The 17,401-nt window shown below is 44.7% G+C and overlaps 1 protein-coding gene across 2 annotated transcripts in view; it reads right to left on the reverse strand.

Moving 5' to 3' along the window:
• The window catches only part of AHCYL1 (adenosylhomocysteinase like 1), a 42,427-nt gene extending 27,279 nt beyond the window's left edge, over positions 1-15,148 (reverse strand). The window contains exon 1 of one of the 2 annotated variants that reach the window (XM_012524794.3): positions 14,745-15,148. In XM_012524794.3, coding sequence (XP_012380248.1) covers positions 14,745-14,864 — 120 coding nt within the window. In that variant the 5' untranslated portion in view covers positions 14,865-15,148. The remainder of the gene's footprint in view (positions 1-14,744) is intronic. The other variant, XM_004457656.5, reaches the window with a different exon arrangement.
• Positions 15,149-17,401: the final 2,253 nt, after the last annotated feature.

Here is a 17,401-nt window from a genome sequence, read left to right on the forward strand (position 1 = left end):
AGCAAACAATGAGATGTCCTTATACTAATAGCAGGTTGGATGGTTTAATAGCAGAATAGTTTTTCCATCCACTGAAGAACAGTTACAACTGGAACCATCTAGAGCCTCCTGGCTCCTCTGAGGAGGACTGTGGGCTCTGTTCTCTAACGGGCTCTGAATTTATAAAAGCTTAGCCTGGAAGGACTAAAGCAAGTGCTCACTCAGCCCATCTCCTGTGGGTATGGAAAGGCCCCTTAGATTTCAGGTAGAGAAACAAATATATCCCTGTAAAGATCACCCTAGAGAGGCCTTGGCCTGTGGTTATTACCAAAGATCAGATTTCAGGGAAGTAAAGGTAGAACTGGCACTCTGTGTGCTCCCTCTAAACCCAGCCATGTCTTTCTGCACAATTTTTCCTCCTAGTACCTCAAACTAAATTTCATTCATGTTTCAGCAGTACATGTTACACACTGTTCTAACCGCGAGGCAGGGTTTGGCCATTCTTTCAAGTCAAACATCAACTTTTCCAGGACAGAGACATAGTAGTATTAGTATAAATAAAACAAAGTCTTATCTGCCCTCCTCTTTTCATCTTGCATCCTATTTAATAATAAAGCAATGTTGACAGACCCCTTCAGGACTAAAAAGGAATCTTTTTTCCTCTGGGTTTTAGATTTAGATTCCCTCACTTTGACTGCAGATGGAAGCTGCTCTCCTGGATGCCTGGCTCACCAGCTTAGTCAACTGCCTTTCTAAGCTCTGCCCTCTTTTTTTTTTTTTTATCCTTTCAATTCTTTTTTTTTTTTTAATTATTTATTTATTTTTTTAAATTACATTATGAAAAATATGAGGTCCCATTCAACCCCACCGCCCCCGCCCCCCACTCCCCCCACAGCAACACTCTCTCCCATCATCATGACACATCCATTGCACCTGGTAAGTTCATCTCTGAGCATCACTGCACCCCATAGTCAATGGTCCACATCATAGCCCAGACTCTCTCACGTTCCATCCAGTGGGCCCTGGGGGGATCTATAATGTCCCGTAATTGTCCGTGAAGCACTATCCAGGACAACTCCACGTCCCGAAAACGCCTCCACATCTCATCTCTTCCTCCCGTTCCCCACACCCAGCAGCCACCATGGCTACCGTTCCCACACCCATTCCACATTTTCTCTGTGGACATTGGATTGGTTGTGTCCATTGCACATCTATGTCAAGTGAGGGCTTAGATTCCATATGGGTACTGGATGCACTCCTCCCGCTTCCAGTTGTAGACACTCTAGGCTCCATGTTGTGGTGGTTGACCTTCTTCAACTCCATGTTAGCTGAGTGGAGTAAGTCCAATAAATCAAAGTGTAGGAGCTGAAGTCTGTTGAGGCTCTGGGCCTGGGTGTCATATTATCAGTCCAGAGATTCGAATCCCCTACATATATCTTAAACCCAGCACCGACTACAATTCCAATAAAGTAGCATGCAAGTCTTGTGAAAAGAGATCCCCTCTGAGTCCAATTCCATCACGCAGAAACACCAGCTCCAAAGAAGGGCTATCTGTCATGGCAGTGAACCCCTTCTGCCATGACCATAGAACCCGTGGGTCTCTTTATCGCTCAAAAGAACCAATACCTGGGGTTGTATCTACCTTATCTGTCTCTTAGACTCTGTTTAGTTGTACATAGGGGTATTCCTTCTGACAACCTCCAGACTCTTTTTTAGAGACTCACAGCCTTATAATCTCATTTCTCCTTTCCATTTCCCCCTTACATTAGGTCAGACAGCTTCCCGAAGTCATGTCATTATATGTAGACAGGTATATTCTGCTGTTCCGCATTGAATCTTTAATTCAAGGTCATTTTCTAGTTGCTTCTTCAGCTGGTATGTGGTAGTGATCCCTCGGTGCCAGGGAGGCTCATCCCCGGGTGTCATGTCCCACGCTGGGGGGAATGCATCGCATCTACACGCTGAGTTTGGCTGTGAGAGTGGCCACATTTGAGTAACATGCAGGCTGTCAGGAGGAAACCCCCAGGCACAATGCTACTCTAGGCCTTGTTCTTATTGCAGGTGTATAGGCTCAAAAGTGTAACCATTAGTATCACAAGCCCACTGTTGGGCCCTCCTTCCTTCCTGGTTCTTGCCGTTGCACCTGGAGGATTGCCGCTGCTCTCCCAGGGCCCACAACAGTGACCCCCCGGCCAGGAGCCCAGTACCTCCCCAGCTGTTGTTTTTGTTTCCACTATGAGTATATATAGACATTACCATATACCCTGGGCATATGCCCTGTATAACTCCCTGTCAACCATATATATCCTGTCAATAACATCCCATATCAGTATTCCTCCGCTGCCATTGTTGAACCACTCTGTGATCCAAAACTTCCCGTAAAGTGAATCCCAACATAATGTCAGCTTCAGAAGAGTCTTAGATCACCGAAATTCATATATACAATATACAGTATTTCCCCAGAACCACCATAAAACCTTTTCCCTTGCACAGCAATAATCTTTTAACTTATTCATATCATATTTCCTGAAACTGATGTGCAGATTCCAACACTATAGTTTTCAAACAAGGTGACATTTGTGCTTACTATGTGGTCCATATTTTAGGCTGTACAGTTTTCTAAATTTTTTAGTTATCCTATGTTTTGTCTTATGGTTTTCATTATTAGTCTGTCGTCCCCTATATGTTTTTGGTGTAATATTAGCTGTTTTATATTCATCCTCGTGTACTCTCACATAACTCCTCTTTTGCCCCCTTATTTACCTTTGTTCCATCCATTCCACATCCATTTTCCCCTCCCCTTAGGGCCCACAAGGCCTGCCAATCTAATACCCTGGGAGCCGTCCTTTCTCACGAGAGATACAGTTCTCTCTATTCAACGGCATTAGTCTTCCCCAGGATATGGGTCCACCCCACCCAATGGTAGAACCCACCTTGGCAAAATGAGCCTTCAGCTATTCCCTCCGGAGTCCGTCACGCATCAGACCATACCCCCTGAGCGTCCTAACCAGGTAACCCTCCTACTTATACTTTGATACGTTTTATTCAACATTTAGTTCTCAACGAACTTCTGACACTCTCCCATATTCGTATGTTGCCCCTCCCTCCCACCTATTTCTTGGACAATATTACCCCTCTTCCCATCCCCAGCCCCCCTCAAACCCAGAAAACCCCACCCGAAGGTAACCCCTTGCCCCCATTTTGTCCCTTCTTTGTGCTCATACTTACCGCCAGCTCATCACAGATTCCACCCCTGCAGACATTAACTCACATCCTTCCTCCACCCCCCGATTTCCTGTAAGCCACTTTTCCAGACTCTAGCTCTCTGAGGCAGTTAACTTATTTCATATCATTGAGGTCATATAGTATTTGTCCTTCAATGCCTGAGTTGCTTCACTCAACATAAGATTCTCAAGGTTCATCCATGTTATCACGTGCGATTGTAGTGTATTGGTTCTTACAGCTGAGTAGTATTCCATTGTGTGTATATACCACATTTTATTGATCCACTCATCTGTTGATTGCCCTCTTATTTTTACTATCATCTTTCTCCAGTCTTTACTCTTTGGCTATTTATTTCCCCATCCCCTCTATCCTCAATTAATTCCTTCTGTGATTTTTAAGCTAGAATTCCACTGAAATGTCCTCATGGTCTTAATAATTTTACTTTCATTCTCAGTCCAAGAATTCACAACATAAATTAGCATATTAAGGAAATCTTCATATTCTGACCTGACTTTTAATTCGCTGAGTCCAGGAAGCCCAACCAGCCAGAAACTAGAGCTGAGAGTGGGGGCAGAGTCAGAATCATATTCAGCACTTCAAAAAGAAAACAGATTCAAGAAATGTTTTTGGTCTACTGGAGATCTGGCCATTCCCTACACTTAATGTTTTCTAGAAACACCCCTGAGTTCTCCATCAAAAGATGAAGAAATTATAACCCAGTCTGGTTAGGAGGCAATAGTCCCAAACACCCAACTCAGTACCTGGTTTTATCTTAGTCACCACATCTTCATTTCTGGGCAAGCATTAACCCACACCTAACCATGGGCAGGCTTCAGGCTGCCAACTCTCCCCTTATATGCAAACTGTTATGTGAATGTGCATTTTTTCTGGGAGATGTACTCGGATAGGGTGTGGAACCTCAAATGGTTAAAAACACTACACTAAAACAACCCCAATAGTCCTACAACATAAGGTCTACAGGTTTTGGTCCCTGATGTATCCTAAGTGCCTAGAACAGACCCTGGCCCATGGTAGGTGCTCAGTCAATATTTATTTACTTATTCAATCAACAGATAACTCAAACCTGCTACCTGAGTTGAAAGGGCTGCACGAAGATTGCTGGCCATGGCTTTCTCTGAAAACCTCAGAGAAGAAAGTAAGGGTACACTATTTTCAGGCCCTCTACACTGGGTACAAGATTTTCCCTCATGGTCCAAGAGTCATTCAAGACAGAAGGTAGCTGCACTGCAATATCAGATTTCATAACAATTTCAGGCAGCCTTGCTAGACAATCTAAGAGAGTAGTTCTAAGTCTGAAATCTATCAAGTTTACCTGGGCAAACTGTTTCAAAATGTACATGCCAACCCATTCTCCACCGGCCCCTTATCCTCAGCCCCCTTCCTGATTCAGGGGGCCTAGGGTTACAAATATTTTGAAAATGCTCCCTAGGTGACTAATATCTTCCAATCCTCCCCACTCCATGAGAAGTACTGATCTAAGTAAGAGACAGTCTGAGCAAGGTCTAAAAAAGCAAACACAAGCACACTGGGTTTATCAGGCTCTTGATAAAGTGACTTGATAAACCAAGGAACAAATAGGTTTGATACACCTTGTTCACATATAAAACAAATAAGACAAATGAAGAACAAAAACTGCCTTTAATACCAGCTCCATCTATCAGGTACGGACAAATCCATGAGATGGATCCACAGGGGGTTAGGAGCACAGGACAAACAGCCTGTTTGGGGAAGATAGAGACAGTATTTTCACAATGTCCTGATCCAAATTCAGTAAAAATTGGCAAGGTGCTCTCATTCCAAACATGCCCAGCACTCAGCTAATCCCCTCCCTGTGGAGTCAGAAAACAATGTGCAGAATTCTGAACCCCCTACTCCTCAAACAGGAGGGGCTCCTTCTGACTACAAGGGTTGAAACTAATCCACTCTTCATCAACTAGCTACACCTAATTAGGTGCTCTTCTAACCTTTATGCTCCGTAAACATCCCTTCCCTACTCCACCAAGAACCAAGTTTTTGCCAACCTCAATTCATTCTCAACTGGCAAACGAGAAGAGAAACCACCCCCAGAGTAATGCCACCCTCCGGGAAATCCTGGGGAAGGGGTACAACAGGATCAGCCCCTGTGTCATGTGTCTTCTTGGACTTACAATATAGTTTATAACATTTAGAACATCGTGTCCCCAACCAGCTTGGTCTGTTTTCTGTTACAAACCTGAAGTAAACAGATTCTACAGCAGCTACAAGTCTGTTACCAAGGCCACTGTATTGATCAGTATAATTAACATTCACAATTCATCTAGTCCAGCATGACAAGCCAGCTGGGCTGCTCCCCATAAGAAGCAAACATTGGGAACCTTCATGTCTTGCTTGCTAAGAAGTCTGGTGCTCAGAAGCTGGGTTCTAAAAACTCAAATACTGAATTAGAAGCTAGATACCACCCGGCCACCAATAGGAAACTGAATTAGTTACCTGAACAAGTGAACATAATCTGCCATCCCTAAGAGGCAGCTACTTCTACTTCCAGAGCAGTAAAATTCTTTTTTTTTTTCCCCATTTCTTTTTTTTTTAATTATTTATTTATTTATTTTTAATTACATTATGAAAAATATGAGGTCCCATTCAACCCCACCGCCCCCGCCCCCCACTCCCCCCACAGCAACACTCTCTCCCATCATCATGACACATCCATTGCACCTGGTAAGTTCATCTCTGAGCATCACTGCACCCCATAGTCAATGGTCCACATCATAGCCCAGACTCTCACGTTCCATCCAGTGGGCCCTGGGGGGATCTATAATGTCCCGTAATTGTCCGTGAAGCACTATCCAGGACAACTCCACGTCCCGAAAACGCCTCCACATCTCATCTCTTCCTCCCGTTCCCCACACCCAGCAGCCACCATGGCTACCGTTCCCACACCCATTCCACATTTTCTCTGTGGACATTGGATTGGTTGTGTCCATTGCACATCTATGTCAAGTGAGGGCTTAGATTCCACATGGGTACTGGATGAGTAAAATTCTTAAGATCTCCCTTTCTCCTGAATCCTGCCTATGTCATGTACTCTAAGGAAATAAGAGACACAAAATCCTTGGTGCCAACTAAAGCCTAAGCTCCCGGCTAGGATAAGCATTGGCCCAGTTCCCAGAAGACTGTAACTATACAGAAGGTGTGTTTCAAAGACAAGAGCACATAAACCTTTGAACATGAAGCTCAGCCTTTGGCTCAGAAGGGGCAGCCAGGGTTGCAGAATAAGAGTTTGCTTAGCACTGCCAGGCAGAGTTGTTTTATTACTTTCAGGTCTCTAACCAAGTTCCAAAATCAAACTGTTCAATTCATCACTAGTCCCAAAACCTCAAGTACCCTAAGAGAGCCCTCTGTTCCTTAAATTATGAGCATTTATCAACCATAATACCAGTGTCAACTTTGGGCAGAATGTCCCTAATGCTAAGGGTTTAAAACTGGTTTCAAGGGTGAGAAATTCAAATTACCTTTCTCTTTATGTCTAGGATATTCCAGCCCACTTGTGTTTCCATGCTACTGTGCTATGAAGCTGGAGGCCACGTATTCAGAACCGTTGCCTCCCCCCAATTTCTGGAATTGTAAAGGGCTCTAATAAGCTCTTAGAAATTCCCATCAATTTCTTGCCTGTACCTCTTGGTACTCCCTTATCACCCACATGGGAGGCGTCTATGCTAGAAAAACAACCCAGGTCAAAGAAAGGGAAAGTGAGCCAAAGTCACCAAGTCTAACGTACTTTCTCCTAAGGACGATGATCAAGCACTGTTTTATTCAATATACTCAGTTACTAAGAATAACATGCCAGGCACTACATACATTATGCCTGTGTGAGATACGGTTCTTTGTTCTCCGTGTGTTTAGTCTAGAGAAATCAAATGAAGAGTAAGATTCAGATATCACCAGGGTCGGTCCTTAAAAATACTTGGAGAAGTATGAAACCAAAATCAAACCTATTTTTGTAAGGCACAGGAAGGCAAATTATTTTGCTTGATTTTTATATTCAGTCTAGTATATGACCTCCCAATTACAAACACTCCTGTGTAATCAGTTACGGTGCGTTAGGGGGACCCATGGTTCAAATGAAGGGCAGTGGGGTGGAGATAATAGGAAAAAACCCCAAAAGTTACTGAAATGCTGGTTTTGTCGTGCTTAAGTTCCTGAGTTGAATCCTCAAGGCATTTATAATGAGTCTCTTGGGAAGTTAAGGAGCATCCCGAAAAGGCGTGACCAAGAATACCAACAACCTCGGCTTTGTTACAAGGCACAAGGACAAACTGCAGGCTGGAAACTTAATCTCTTAGCAGTTTCCGGACCTGTAAAGGAAAGAGATACTGTGGCCTAGAGGCCTGACCTTTACACAGTTTCTTAACCCAGGATCCAGGGATGATGAGTCTCAGAGTCCCATAAAACCCACTCAAGGTGTGTTCAAATTCTGTGCACCTGGATATTCCTGAAGAAAGAACCATGATTCTAAGATCCTTAGAGGGAGCTGTGACTGAAAAGATTAGAACCATTTTTCTGGGGTCTCTCTATCACGGGAATCTCAATGAGCATTCCCTCATGCAGGCCAGAGAGAAACCTATTTAATTCTTTACCTTCCAGGCAGATCTGTCTAGATATTGACTTCTCCGCAATTCAGAGAGAAAAGGGGTGTGTACTTTGAAAATTCAAGGTGAATGGCTCTTTTCTGCATTTCCAAAATAAAGCTAACAGTCGTGACAGCCCCAGTAGGTTTTCTTGAGGACAGAGACAGGATAGAGGTGGTCAAAGAGACTCTGGCAGAGTCTCTCTCCTAGTAACTTTCCTGATGGGTCTCTTTTTTTAATTTCAGGATCCTGGCACTGAGGCCAAGGCAGTCCTAGTAGGAATGGATAAAGTAGTTACCATTATGCCTTGGAAACTTCATGCCCCAAAGGTTCACTTTAATACACTAATAAGTACTGAAAGAGTTGGAACAATGTATTAAAAACAGAACTTCCAAATTCTGTCATTGCTCAAAACAATGATACGAACAAGCTTCATTCAAGAAGCCTAAATGAATGAAACATGGTTACATGCATCTCCTCCAGGCTTTCAGCCCCTTCATTCTGCCACTCACCAATTCACCATTTAGCTCACACATAGCTGCACACCATTGTGGAGCAGCACATTAGCATTCTCCTTGGCACCTTGAGTGCACAAGCTCAGTGGGACTCCACTGATGCCATCATACACACACAGGTTCAGGGGAAGAAGGAAAAACACATAAACAACAGGGCTTGCTCTACCTAGGCAGTTTTTCTGTTTACAAAGAACTAAGCTTGAGGTAGGTCCAAGAGGAACAGCATGAAACAGTAAGCAGTCCCCAACCCCTTCTGTTTAAGCCTCGTTTCCCTCACACAACTGAGTGCAGAGTGTTGATTTTAAGAGACGCTAACTGGCTTGGGCTGATAAAGGAGAACGTGTAGCTGCCCTTCAGGTTACTGACCAGGGCACATTAGCTGAGGCTCTGGGGCTCTCATGACAAACAAGCAGGAGCATGCTTGGACAGTCCTATATTTGTGGTTCTGTCAAAGTCCTTTTTCCAGTCTCTATCCCATGATTCCAAACACTACCTTTTACCAGAAGTTCATCAGATTTTTTCACTTTGTATCCTCTTCAGGTACCCTAAATATACTCCTAAGCAGCACTAATATTATTATAAACATTCTGCAATGAGGGCAGCAGGATAAATATCTTAGAAAAACTGAAAAGATAGGAACAAAAATAAAAGCAGTCTGCATCTCAACAAAGGCCTGTGTGCTCCATCCTGTTGCTGTAATTGCTGTGGAGCAAAGGCCACAAAATTCAGCAGGAGAAAATCAGATATGCACAATTAAGAGCAGGCTGTTTAGAGCAGAGAGAAACAGTACCTGGGGGAGGGAGTAGGAGTACAAAGGAGTATAATCTTTGGAATTGTTTCATGTAATTCAAGGGTCCTGGAAGCTTGTAAGACCCCCAAACTAGTGCAATCTATATTCAGCCTAGTGGACTGTCTAACCAAGACCCACATTCTATGAGCGTACTATGTGTGTATGGGAGGTAGGGTGGGAGAATGGTCCGTAGGGCATATGCGGTTCCCATTAAAAGCACTAAGATCTCCACTGTCTAAGCTCTTCACACCCATCCCCCCTCCCTAACCAGCAAACAGTTTAGTGTTTAATAGATTGAAGTAAGCGCTACATAATAAGTCCCATTTTCCTGTGGAAAAGACATACCAACAGAAATATCTTCGTTTGGGTTAAGAATATTTCAAAATTAGGTTCTCATTTGTACTACCATGTCACACCATCCAGGGAGTTATAAATAGGGTAACCGTATAATTTATTGTGCAAACAAGGATACTTTTCAGAGCGAAGGAGGTACTCATTGGGCAACATGCTGGGATTACAAGCATAAACCAGGACTGTACCAGGCAAACCAGGATATATGGTCACTCTAGATATAAACATATATTTATTAAATGCCAAGCCCTCAACAATCCTATATAGGTAGTACTGTTGTTATTCCTCATTTTAGAGATGAGAAAATAGAGGCTCAGACAAGTTAACTCACAGGTTAATTCACTTATCCAAGGCTAAATGGCTATCAGATGGCAGAGACTGAAGGTGAACTTCTCTTATTCCAAAGGTCAAATGCTTAACTTACAGTGTACTAATTCTCACAGTTTTAACAACAGGGCAAAGCAAAGAGGTCTTACCTAGTATTAATAGCAAGCAACAGCGGGGTAACAAAAGAAACACCTGAGTGAGTCAAAGATAAATATGGACTCAAGAAAGAAAAAGTGACCACAACTCTATGTACATTTTTATTAACTGCTTACCATTAGCAAGGCACTGATAGTGTGGACAAGAGTTGGAAAAGGTGTAGTGAGACTGTCTTCAACTGCAGATTCTCTGACTTCTGGTTGCAAAAACTCTGGTCTATGAGAACGTGTTGCCCTTCACATTTAATTTGGACATGCCTCTGACCCATCTCAACATGATGTGTTCTGAATTATTACACCCAGTAAAGGATGGCCCTCCAGACCAAAATTTTAATATTCAAATTCCCAAACTTGAGAAATTGATGGGTAAAAAAAGATTCTCCTTTACTAACCAGTTCCTTTAAGTAACAGCCCCAGAGAGGACATTAAAGTTTCTGTTTATAAATCATTAACTTTACTTAAGGTGGCAGAGTGAATTATTAGGCGTCACAGGCAACTGAAAATACACATGATTTTATGTATCAAAATATTCTTTAGAAGCAACTTCACAAGTATATTACATAGGGTAACACACATTGGCTCTAAATGCCTCCCCCACCTCCAAAAAATAAAATCCATTTGTCATCTTGCTAGCAAGTAATCTGGCCAATGAACAAACTTCTCTTTCTGTATAAGCTGTAAATCTAAAGAACTTAGAAGAAAGCAATATGGAAACCAGAGTCTCATTAACTAAACCAAACTAGACAAGAAAAAGAGAGGGGAGTAGTATCAAAGGAGAAATCTGACAAAGAATCCTTATACCCCCTGACTCATTTTCAGAGAATGCCACTAAAGTAGTTAAAACAGTGGCCGCTCTGAAGAGATTCAATAGAGGTACTCCCAACACAGAGAAGCTGGGAAGATCAGCCTGTTCTATCTCTTCTCAGCTGGTCCGAGTAGTACTGGTATAAACTCTATAAAACTGCCTCAAGACTCTGCTGTAAGCTAGCACTGATGACAAAAGGAGCACCTGGATTTTGTTCACCAGATTAACAACCAAGCAGTCGTCACTGGAGCTCTACTTGGTCTGTGACATAAGCCTCAGGAGATCCTTTTAATTAATTAGCACTACATATGCTTTACTCAAGGAATATCCTATAAGTAAAAGAAGTTTCTTTTGTGTTCTTCATCTTTCTTCTACTTTGCTGGAGGTAAAAGGCCTGACTGCATGGATCCTAGGTAAAGTGCCTAATGTGTCACTCTGGGAAATCTTCCCAGATGTTGAAAAATTCAAATAGCAAATGTTCTGAGACAGGCCTTCCAAAAGAACGTGTCTATCTGAGCAGGTTTCATCAACAAACGGGATTTGGGTTTACTCTATGAAAAAAGAATCAACTTGACACAATGTCAATCTTCAAAGGTCCAAGGACAGACATCATCCCTGCAACACAAAGTAGCAGAAAAAGGGATAAATACTCAGTGATTAAGATGAACCTGATGACACATTTGGTCTGACTGATAACCGCCAATACAAAACAAGGATCCTCTTCAGTTGTTGTACAATGCACACTACACTTACAACTCAAAGACTCCTTTTCTCACTTCAAATTATCCTATCCATACCATCTGAAATTGCCAGTGATGGCTGTAAACAAGGCCAACCACGTGACTCATACTATAGCTATTAATAGTGCCGAACGAAAATTGCCTTTAGAACTTAGTATCAGGAAAAGGTGTTTTGCTGAGAAATTGGTATGTATTATTTCCCATGTCTGTTAATGAGATCATAACTCCGTGATTCCATTTATGCTCTGGCAGCTAGGAAGCTTAGAGAAGCAAATGATGATCCCTCTCATCAACTATCTTAGCCCTCAGGTTTAAGAATATTTTTTTCTTTCCTTCCATATTTTGACTTCCTTTCCTATTTATATTATTTATATGTCCTGTATTATAAATCTTCTTGGATGCTCTTTAAAAGGCAGCATATAAATACAGCAGATATAAAACAGACTTTTTAAAAAGCACTCTTGCTATTTAGCTTCCAACATGTTCCTACCTCTACTTGATGCAAATAACTTATTTGGCAGATAAGGAAACCGTGGCACAGAAACTGACTTGCTTAAAGGTGGTGCTCATTTAGTTGGCCTCTTGACACCTGGATCAAGCCTTGAATCAAACCAACAAGGCTTGTTTGTTACCTACACAGAATTGTACTAGACCCCAGGGGCATACAAAACTGAGTAAGCCACAATTATAGTTGAAGAATCTGGCAATCTATGCTTTTAATTGATGGACATCTGCTCTACCTAAAAGAAAGCAAACAACGTGAAAAAAGGCTCACCAGAAAACTACACTGGGATATGATCTGATTCAGGACCAGCAAGGTCACCCTGAAGTAACTAACCTATATCCTCTGACTGGTACCAGAAATGGCCTCATTTCCTGAAGGGCCTTAGGGTTTGGAATGATTCAAGGATTAGTTGGTCTATAGCCAAGGTACAAACCTCATAGGTGAAAGGCCCTTTTCTCATACCATTCAGTACCAGGCCAGGTTATTTTTCTCCCCCTTATTTTCCCACGCTTTCCCACATTATCGACACATGGCAGAAGGACAAAAGTGACTTAATTCATAATGTCCAACTCAGCTGAAGTTTTGAAAAACAGCTTACCTAGAACTTGCTTTGTGACCTTGAACTAGTCCTCAGTTGAGCCAATAACTAAATAAATGCCTTTTATCATCACTAGGTAAAGAGTAAATTAGTCATCGTAAGGCACTTTAATACAAAGTGCTGCGTAAATGCTTAACAATAAAGCTCAGAAAGAGCAAGAAAAAAACAAAGGGGCACGTTTACCAGCAAATGGAAACTCACAACAGGGTCTTACCACAACCCTGGCAGGGACTGCATCTTTCGATTAATGGAATATGAGTCTCTAAAATCATTAGCACTTGGCCTGACAACAATGCACTTTAGCAATATTCCTCCTGGGAAGAAGAGAGGAAAAAGGATATTTACTCCTGGTAGGCAGTCATACTGACATCTCAGTTACTAGTTAGCTAAGTGGGCAATTAATATTTGAGAACTTCCTATATGCTAGACACAGAGCAAAGCACAATGGATTGGGATTCAATGGTGAAGGAGAGTCCAAATTGCCTTTATGGGAGTTTACAATCCACTATCTTATCAGCAATGTCACTTACATGTAAGAATAAAGGCTTACTAAAATAAAAGTAAGAATGGAGACACCCAGAACCCTGAAACAACTAGACATAGAGGATGGGCTCCAGGGGAGAAGAAGAGTCCAAGGAATTAAGGGTTTTCCTATATATTTTTTCCCCCTAACTCATCTTAGGTACTACCCACAAGCATTCTGCTTGTTAGGACTCTGACTGTTTCTCTAAAGAACAGTGAAGAATACAAAAACAGCACCTACAAAGCAACACTCTGAACTGAGAGCTCTAAAAATAAGGTTAATCAGACACCTTAAAGTCAAAGGATCTTTTTCAACATTTTTAAGGCATTTTTAACTTTTAGAGAAAACAGAGATACAGTGCACAATGGTGACTTCTCCTCTCAATCTTGCATTTGATTTCTGGAGTGACAGGTCAAATTCTTTTTTTTCTTTAAAGCCACCTCCTCAATTTAAGAAAGTTTAATTAGTTTAGGTGTAGGAGCCTCCAAGACTGTAACAATTCCTGCAAAATATACTCTGTTCAGTTTACACAAGCACTGCATCCTATCAAACACTGCAGGAAGAGATAGCCTTGAAACACTGTCTTTATACAGGACTGAAATATTTATCCAAGTTCTCACTGGTTTCAGAAAGGTCACCTCTTTGCAAAGTTTCTCTGGTCGACTGTTAACTGGGTGCCAGGTATGTGGAAAGTCAAGATGTGGTCGGCAGCAAATGATCAGAAATTCAGAGAGCTATTTAGACTAAAATTTCCAAAGGTTCCCATGCAGTCTTTCTCGACAATAGAATTAGAAGAGTGTTCTTTGAGCTCAACCCACAGCACAACAGACTAAACTTGTTCTGCCTCAATAAGTGCAGTAAAGAATGAGCAATCCTTCCCCACCACCCACCCCTCCAACCCACCCAAGCTCCTTTTTCAAGGGATGCCTAAGTGACCTATTCACACGATTCTTGGATCAACCTGTATCCATGACAGTGTCTGCTGTCACTAACCTCCAAATACTAATTTCCTACAGATGTTGAAGCAACTGGAAGACCGGAGAAGGTGAAAATCAGAGTATTCTTTCCAATCTCATACTGCCCTCACTGCTTTCATCTGCATAAAGGAGCTGGGTCCACGCACTCTTTTCTCTGGCTATCACGCAGTAGCCGGATAAACGAGCCCCTGCTCCCTAAGACTTGCCCGATGAAATGTTGCCAGATATACCCACTCACTTGAGGGGGGGATTTTCTGCACCCCCGTTCACCGCCCTCTCCACGGGACCAGTGGAATTGGTTCACCCCCTCCCACACCCGTCTTCGAGGCCCTTGGTCCGGGAAAAGTCAGCCGAAAATTTAAGACCTGGTCCTGTCAGGTTTCAAAAAGATCTCGGAGGACTAGGGCCGAGGAACAAAGGAAAACGAAGTCAGGGCGGCCTTTCCAGCCCGGGATGGGCCTGGGGCCGCCACCCGCTCTCCGCGCCCCCGACCACCTCAGCTGTCCCCGATCACCCCAAACCCTTGCCCCTGAAGTCCGGAACTAGCCGGAGCCCGCCCGGGTCGGGAGCTCGCTCGCGCGCCTTCCGCGAGGCCGGCTCCCCGCCTCCACCCAGAGCCCCCGCACCTTCTTGGGCGCCTTGGTGACGGTGGCCATGAAGGAGTACTTCTCGGCGTCCTCGATCTCCTTGGCCTGCTTCAGCTCCTCCCCGACTCCGGGCAGCGGCATCGCGTCAGGCATCGACATCCCCCGGCCGGCCGGGCCTGCGGCTGCCCCGCCGCCCCCGCCTCCTTCCCGCACGGGCGTCCGCCCGCACTGCGCCCTCCGACACGCGCTCGCCCGCGCTCCCGCCCGGCCCCACGCCGGGCCGCGTTCGGTTCTGAGGTGCCGGGGTCGGCGCCTCGACCGCTCCGCAGTCTAACACGAGCGGGACAGCGACGGCGGCGGCCGGGGCACCAAAAGCAGCAGAGCCAAGCTCCGACCGGCCCGCGCCGCCACCTCCGCCACACGCAGGCACACACGCAAAGTAATGGCAGAGGGCAGTGACGCCACGTCAAGTACTGGCAGCCCCGGGGAGGGGGAAGTAGCCGGGAGAAAGGGCGCGCTGTCGTGACGTCATCACGCTCGCTTCCGCAGCAGAAGCCTCCCCCCCACCTACGTCGGGCTGGCTGGTGATAAAGCTACCAAGATGAGCTTGGGCCCTTTGCGCCGCCAGATGGCGCCATCAGACTTGCAGAGACGCGTGATTCTTGCAAGGTTGAGGCGAGGTTGAAGTCCTCTGCGCTGCAGGATTCCGGATGAGGTCTCAGACAGCAGTAACAGGGGTGCTTGGGACAAAAGAGGCGAGCCCCATAGGACACATTCTGTGGCTATCCCTAGGGAGAATCTGGGGCCCATGGCTGCCTACTTGCTGACACGGCCCCAAGCTCGAGGGCAGTGATGGCTTCTTCCGGCCCCATAGGGCTGGGCAAAACGAACTCAGAGCAGTCTGGTTTCGGTACAGTTCTTTTTGACCTCTTCCACCACTGCTTCCGGCGGGGCCTTGCCTGTTTACAAGATCTCCAGGCCTTGGAGCTGATATTCCCTGAGATGGCCATTAGGAGATCAGCTGATGGGTCAGTGGGTGGAGAGCAGGAGGGAGGAGGCAGAGTCCCCAGCCTGAAAGGCTTTCTTGCTCCAGGTCCCACCCAAACACTAAGCTCTGCCAGCCCCCAGTGGGCACCCGGGAGTCTGTGGACCATTCACACACTTTTACTGGGTCCTAATGTGTGCAGTCCCAGTGCTCAGGCCCCAGATGGCAAAGGAGTGTGTGACACATATGATGTTCTACCAGGTTTAGTCCAGCAGGAGAGGCAGAGCCTATATGTAACCTAAATGTCAGCTGAGGTAGCTTGTCCTTTGAGATTCAAATGACACTGGCTACAACTCCCATAGCCTGAGGAAAGTCCAGTACCCTCTCTGGAACTGCCGTGAATTAGTAGGGGGACGTATATTTTCATGGTCACCTCTGGCTCCAGTTTTCTGACTCCTGTGACATTGTATTCCTTATCCTGATCATGTGACTGCTTCTTTAACTCTTGATGTCAATTCACATAAGGAATGCAGCTTCTTTTCCTTTCACCCCACCCCCACCCCCATTCCAAAGCAACTACATAAATAAAACTGTAACTTGTGGCAGAACTTTTAATGAAGGTTTGTGGGTCACAGGGGAGAGGTTACATCACACAGCCAACAATTTAAAATCACATTTCTGAAATGTCCTGAAAAGTTATTTTGGCTATCTCGCCACCTGGGATTTCTCACTGGCCACACCACACCTCAAAGTTCCATAGCCATTGCCATCTAATCAAGCTCCCCCTTGTTTACTCCTCTCCCATCACCCCACCCTATCCTTTCTTCCTTGTTGACTCTGGGAAGCCAGATTTGTCTCTACTATGCTGAGCAATTTAAGTCTTCCCAGTGCCCTTTTTCCTAAATTCCTCTCTGAGGCTACCTTTTTATATTTAGAAACCCACCAGGCCTTTAACAGACAGGGTCAATCATTCCAAGAAAGAAGTTGTGGTTTGAAATGGCGTTTTCCCCACTGGTGGGCGTTCGAGTCGGGGAGGGCGTGCAATACTCCCCGCTGGATCCCCAGAATTCTTAGCTGGAAAAGCCCACATTCACCCAGCCTCAGGAGGCCCTTTATTTGAAGTAGGCTGTGTTAGTGCCTGGAAGGAAGCATGTTTCTGCAAATCTTGGTTTTCGAGCTGTTGGATAGGTTCTCTTACATGTTTCTCCCGTCTGCTCGCTCTTTACAGCACCCAGACATCCCTTCCAGGGGCATTCCGGTAGCAGAAGAGGCAGAGAAACGGCCCAGAGCACTAGGGCCGTCCATCGGGGCACTTGCTCTTCTCCTTCCAGCTGGGACTAGGAGCCACACCTGGCCCACCCAGGACCCTTAGAACGTAAGGCCCTCAGTAGCTGCCATGCTGCGGATTTGCCTGGCCTGTTGTCAGAGCCCAGGGATCAGCTGCCTGCATGAAGAACAGAGCCAGAGCCAGTTAGAGCAAGGGGTGAAAACTCCAAGTGCCTCCTGTAGAAAAGCATGCTAATTTAAAAAAAAAAGCATAGGTGTGTGTATCATTTGGATTTTATTTTATTTTAAGATTTATTTCCCCCCCCCTCCCCAATTTCCCCCATTGTTGGCTTTCTGTGTCCATTCACTGTGTGTTCTTCTATGTCTGCTTGTATTCTCATTAGATGGCTCCGGGAACTGATCCTAGGACCTTCCGGAGTGGGAG

Source organism: Dasypus novemcinctus, chromosome 9, assembly GCF_030445035.2.
Source record: "Dasypus novemcinctus isolate mDasNov1 chromosome 9, mDasNov1.1.hap2, whole genome shotgun sequence".
Classification (NCBI taxonomy): Eukaryota; Metazoa; Chordata; class Mammalia; order Cingulata; family Dasypodidae; genus Dasypus; species Dasypus novemcinctus.